The sequence below is a fragment of the Nothoprocta perdicaria genome, unplaced genomic scaffold (assembly GCF_003342845.1).
Source record: "Nothoprocta perdicaria isolate Ctin4 unplaced genomic scaffold, notPer1 scaffold_8, whole genome shotgun sequence".
Classification (NCBI taxonomy): Eukaryota; Metazoa; Chordata; class Aves; order Tinamiformes; family Tinamidae; genus Nothoprocta; species Nothoprocta perdicaria.
In genome coordinates, this window is record NW_020456087.1 from 8,823,663 (window position 1) to 8,829,629 (window position 5,967).

Below are 5,967 nucleotides of genomic sequence, written 5' to 3' on the forward strand. Positions count from 1 at the left end.
CATTGGCGCCCGCCGCCCCGCGCCGCCCCTTCCGGACGGAGCCGCCATGGAGCGGCGCGGCGGAAGGGCTGCCCGTGGCGGTCACGTAGGCGGCTGTGTGCGCTCCGGTGCGCGGAGCTCGCGGCGAGGCCGGGCGGCCGCCCCGAGCGCCCGGCTGCCCTGAGCTGGGAGCGTCGGGGGCGTCCCCGGCTTGTACCGGTACTCGGGGCCGGTGCCGTGACAGCGGTGGGAATACAGCGGGAGTCACGGAATGGTTCAGGTGGGAAGGGGCCTCTGGAGGTCACCTGGTCCAACCCCCCTGCCCAGAGAGCACTTGGCATGGGGTCACCTCCAGGCAGGTTGTGAATATCTCCACGGAAGAGAACTGCACAACCCCTGGGTGCACTGAACACCAGTGCCCAGGAGGTCCTGCTCTCCCTGGAATCACGGCAGAGCCCTGGAACAGGCTGTCCAGGGAGGCTGCGGAGTCTCCTTCTCCAGAGATCTTCACAACCGCTTGGATGCAGCCCTGTGCCCCGTGCTCTGGGTGTCCCTGCGTGTGCAGGGGGTTGCACTAGATGGCCTCTGGAGGTCCCTTCCAACCTYAGGGATACTGTGACGCAGGCCATTCCCTCAGCTCAGACGCGTTTCCCCCTTCAGCCTCGGTGCCCCTGTGCTGTCCTCCTGCCCCTGGCCCATCCTTGTGGCACCGGGTGAGCTGTGTRCTGTGCTCCTGCCCTCAGCCTGCTGTGGCACCGGGTGGGCACTGGCTGCAGCACCGCGGTGCACCCGGAGCCGGGACGSCCTGGGTCGGGGAGCCGCGTGGGCCGCCACGCTTGCGCTTGTCCTTGAAAGCATTTGCCTTCAAAACCAGCAAAGTGCGTGAAAGGAAAACAGCTTGGTAAATAACAGCGAGTCTTTCGACAGAGTGTGTTTGCACTGGCATTAGCTGATGGGATTATTTATACTGAGCAGTACCCAGTGACCCTGATAAGGATCGAGAGCCTCTTCTAGGGGGAATTACACAAACAGAAGAATAAACACAGCGCCTGGTCTGAAGGATTTTTCAGGATTTTTCCTGATATTGACCTTTCTGTTTTGTTTTCTTTTATCAGGCAGGGTGTAAGCCTAGAGATCCCCACAGAGGTCAGTTTTTCTTTGGATGGGTATTTACGACTGTGATGGTGCAAGCAGAGCCATCCGCTCGCCTTGCTTTCCACACACCTCTGCCGTCCTGCCTTGGCCATCGCTGCCCTTGGGTGAGAACAGCGGGCACCAGGCTTGGGCAGCTCTGGAGCGCTCACCCCAGCAATGGGTGTCCCAGGCCCCCAGGCTTCTCAGGCACCATCCATGCGGCTTCACCTCTCTCAATGCAGTACGGACTCTTCTCTAGCATCTCTGCCTCAAATCTCTCAAGCCCCTAGCTGCCCTTATCCACTCCTTCATGTTATAAATTCTGTAGGTGCTTGAGAGCTTTTCATTAAGTTTTGGGGGTCAAAAGGGAAATCAGCGAAGGAACTTGAGCTTAATAAAAGGTTGTGTGTTTTGTTAGAGATATATTTCCTCTTGGAAAACCTGCAACTAGAGATTTACTGCAGATGCATTTTCTCTTACCTGGCTGAGTCCTGAGCTTGGCCGCCAGCCCTACGCTGAGCAGCTCTGTTCAGTTTCTCTSCCTCGTGCCTGGTTTGGCATGTGACAGTGGTCTGGCCTGTTGCTCAAAGTGCCCACATTTAAAAGAGTCTTTATCTCTTTCTTCCTCATGTGCTTCTGCTGGAGCAATTCCAGGCTGCAGTCCTGTCCCCCCACCTTGTATTCAGGTTCGTGGCTCTGTCACACAGGAGCATGACGAGGAGAACCAGTCATCCCAGCACGAGGGAGTCACTGAAAGTCAGCAGACCTGGGGAATCTCTGACTCTTAGCCTTCCCACACGTCAGTYTAAGCAAAACCCTATCTAGAAGCGCCTGACCTCCCACAGCCCAGCAAAGGCAAAGTAGGTGCTTAAACCGCAGATGAGAGCTACTTGACAAAATTGCTGCCATTAAACACAGTGGCACTTTGATGCAGAGACCTCTAGGCTCCTGTAAGTAGCAGTATTTCTTTTGGCAGGCACATAGATATTAAGCACATGGCTCAATGACTGCAATAGTAAACATATAGTTTCATCTCATGTATATAAATCCTGAAAGGATCATTCCCACTGTTCGGTGGTCAACGTGGCTGCCAGGCTGAGAAAGAGCCAGTAAAAGAAATACAGCCATGTGTGTTGGCTTTATTTATGCCACCTCAAAGAGGGTAAATATAGGCTGGCCTTGGCAGTTCACCTCCCCTTGGCTGTGGGTTCATTCTAACAGTGTTATAATAGAACRACTAAAGTATCACAGGCAGATGCAACCTCCTCCCAGGGGAGCTGCTGTTAATCTGGGTATCTGCAACACTCGATGACTCCTTAAACCAGCATATTGGAACACTTGATGTTTTAAAAGTATGGCTAGGGGTTCTCAAGTTGTTGTCTATGTGGTGTTCCCAAAGCAATACTTCGGGAGAAGTGAATCAAGTAGTCTTGGGAGAAGAGGGGGAAGAATCCTGCCCGCTTTCCAAGTCACACAGACATTCCCTTGCTCTCCTGCAGAGGGTATCAGACTCACCACCAGCACCGCAGTTCTCTGTACTGCGACTGCATTTACTGGAAACAAGTTTGGGCGGCTTGATATAGCCCCCAAGATAAGGGCACAGTTGCTGTCYGAGTGCTTGTGGTTTTAGCCAAGCTGAGCAACAGAAACGTGACAAAGAATCTGTGAGGCGTTTCTGGGTATCGCTGTATAGCTACCGCAAAGCGAGAGAATGAGAAACAAGACAGCTGCCCTCAATTRTAACTAATTTACTGTAATTAGTAATCCACCCCTCTGGTGAGTCACTCAGGTGCTGCAGGAAATTTTTCTGAGTGGCTGAGATGGGTAGAGTTAAAGGAAGAAAAAATCTATTTCCTTGCTCCTCTTGGTTATTAATGACTATTTTCCCTTCTGCTGGTTAAGTACCTGGTGTTATTTTTCTTCTCACTGATGTTACGGTCTAAGTTTCTTTTGTCATCCCCTGTGACTTTGTTGGTCTGGTGGTTCCTGCTAGCTTGATATAATCTGCTTTGGGGTTTGGGCTGTGCTTTGTTTTCTTCTTCTTAATGTGCTCTGTGGACTCCGCGCTTGCAGAGTTTCTCTAGCTCTGTTCCAGCTCACTCTGTTGGAGAGATCTGCCTGAGCTGAGCTCTGTAGGTCCTTGCTCTCTTCTCACTCTGCATGCATCTAAAGCATCTTCTACCTGTTGCAGAGAAAAACAGTTTATTTCAGTGACTCAGAAAGTGATGCTAATCTGTGGTGTGGCAGTGAATGCAAAGGGTGACTTGTGATCTGTTTGATGTGAATTCTGATGCTCTGCAGCAAAGGAGGTGTTGTTCTGGCTGAAACAGCAGTAGAAATTGATTACTCCCTTGATAAGGATTTGGAAAGAACCAGACTTCTGTACTCACTGGTGCTAGAGAGCTTGCAGATTTATCTGTTTACTGAGCTGCAAACACAAGGCTGTTAGAGGGATTTAGATTCACTGGGTGTAACTAGCTCATAAAGTGGAACCTTAGACTTTTGCCTCACATAATGGAGTTGGTTGGATTACAGAAATGAAGAGCTCCAGCATTAGTCTTCTTGCTGCAATGAATTTATCCAGCAGCTTTCAGAGATATTTCTTCTGGCGTTCCTGCACTTATCATAAGCTGCCCATGATGTTGGTAGTCTAGAAGTTCTGCCTGCCTGCCTGCAAGATAATGTCCCCCTAATGATGAATTGGGTCTTCTTGAAGTATTCCAGTGAAGTGACAGGATCTGAGGTGGCCCAGGAGCCTGTGGGTCRTATCAGATGTTCAAAGGGCCACACTTGTGAGCCCAGGTCTGTTTGTTAGGCATATGATGCTGTGCTGCCCCAGGGAATTTAAACTTTGGTGCTGTACTGCAAAACTGGGATGGCTTTAACATGTGATACAGGCTAAAAACCTGGGGCAGGGGCTACTTCTTTCTTGGAAAGAAGAAACATTGCCGGTATTTGTATTAACTTGTGTTTTGCGGGCTTTTTATTATTCCATTCTGGGAGGGACAAACAGGGATTAATAGCGATTCAAGGCTCAATGTCTGCTAGCGCAAAGCTTTTAAAATACACCGAGATTTGAAGAGAAGAAGTCGTTTCTTACGTGGCCGGGCTGTGAAGCAAAGGCATCGGGTGAGCAGTTTCACAGGGGGGAATTCTGACTGCTTTTTCCTGGCGCTTGTCCCCACGCTGACGCCGCTTCCCCTGTGACAGCGCCAGCAGGGGCTGGTCAGCGCTGGCCGCACAGGCGGCGTTGCCTAATGCTTGTAGGGACTGCAGGGAGGCCTTCCAAAGGACATCAGTTCTCGTGCATGAAGAAAACATTTATACAGGTCAGTATGAAGGGCACTAGGTGGTTTAGGCTCAGCTTCATCTGAGCTTAATATATATACAGCTTTTTTTAAGCACCCCTGTGTTCTGTGAAGGGAGGGCTGCCCTTTTTCTGGAGAGACGCTGTTCCATGGAGATACTTACTAGAGCGAGTCCTTCCATTTTACCAAYGCTCTGGGCATTTCTGATGCGACACATTTTCTGGGAAGGCTGTGCAGAGCGCGGGCTCCACCTCTGAGTCACTGGGCCGTGCAGATGCAGCTGAGCAGGCAGGGGCCTTAGTGGGACACAAGTCTCAAGAGGGGAAGGCTGCGTCAGCGCTGGCTCATGCTGCATTCCTACCAAATCAGGCCCGTGTGCCTTTATCTCCGCGATGTTCCTGACATGACCCTGTTCAGCTAATGCTTGCTAGCACATGCCATTAGAGAAGTTTAAACTCCAGCTCGGATGCGGCGTGCCACYGCTGTTCTCCAGCTTGCTTCCGCACAAAGCGGAGTCTCCCTCGTTTCATGACTTTGAGGGACGGGACCAACTGTGCGCGCTCTGAAATGCATCCACCACAGGAGCTGCTTAGCAGAGGTAATTCTTGGCACGCAAGTTAGGGGCAGCTTTCARCTTGCAGCATATCAGGTGCAGAATAACTACTAAATGAGGCTACCAGTCTACCAAGCTGCACTCTCCTTGTTTTCCCATCCTTGCTGGAGGTGCTTCAGGAGCTCTTCCCGCCCATGATATTTGCTGTATGTGAACATGTGCCCCATATGTGGCTGCTGTTTCCCTCTCTTGTCGGAGTGAGGTCCTCAGGATAACCGGGAGCAGAGGCTCTCCTGAGGAGCCCAGTGCAAGCGCCGCGGCTCCAGCACAGCTCCTCTCCTCAGCGTGCTGTGCTGGGCCAGCTCCCCCGAGCTGCCTGCTCCTTTCCATGTGCAGCCCCTTTTCCCTGCTCCCAGGGAGCCCTGGCTCCCCTGCCCGCTCCCAGGTGCTCCCGCAGGCTCCTCCCGATCCCGTGCTGCACATCCCCAACTTGCTCTGCGGGCTGGGCCTTCCCCGGGGGCTCGTGAGGTTTTATGGGACGCAGAGGGAGCTGCTCCCGTGCCCTGCCCCGKGGCCTGGTCCTCCCACCCTACGCAAGGGCAGGCGCGGGACTTATCCAGCGCCAGGAGCTGTGCAGCTGGATCCGCCAAATCCAGCCTTCCAAGCCCTTAGACCTGTGTATCCTGTGACCTCTCAAGTGGCATCAGGAGTTGTTCTGCTCACCCCTGCGAGCGCTCCCAGTGTTTATTTTCACGATCCATCCCCTCTCCAGCCAGGAGCGCCCGCGTGCAGCGCGTTGCCTCCCGCTGAACTGCTGCTCGCAGCCGGCCAGGACCCCAACGGCCTCCGGCGCCGTGGCGGGGCGGCGGCAGCGCGGGGCCCGGCCCGCTGTGACCGAGGCTGCGGGCCGCTCCCTGAGGGGCCGGCGCCGCAGCATTCCCGGAGAAGCGGGGGCGGGAATGGGGGCGGGAATGGGGGCGGCGCCGCTGCTCG

At 53.5% G+C, this 5,967-nt stretch overlaps 1 protein-coding gene across 1 annotated transcript in view; it reads left to right on the top strand.

Moving 5' to 3' along the window:
• Positions 1 to 5,945: 5,945 nt before the first annotated feature.
• The window catches only part of NPC2 (NPC intracellular cholesterol transporter 2), a 1,880-nt gene continuing 1,858 nt past the window's right edge, over positions 5,946 to 5,967 (top strand). The window contains exon 1 of the mRNA XM_026051859.1: positions 5,946 to 5,962. Within this exon, the coding sequence (XP_025907644.1) occupies positions 5,946 to 5,962 (17 nt within the window). The remainder of the gene's footprint in view (positions 5,963 to 5,967) is intronic.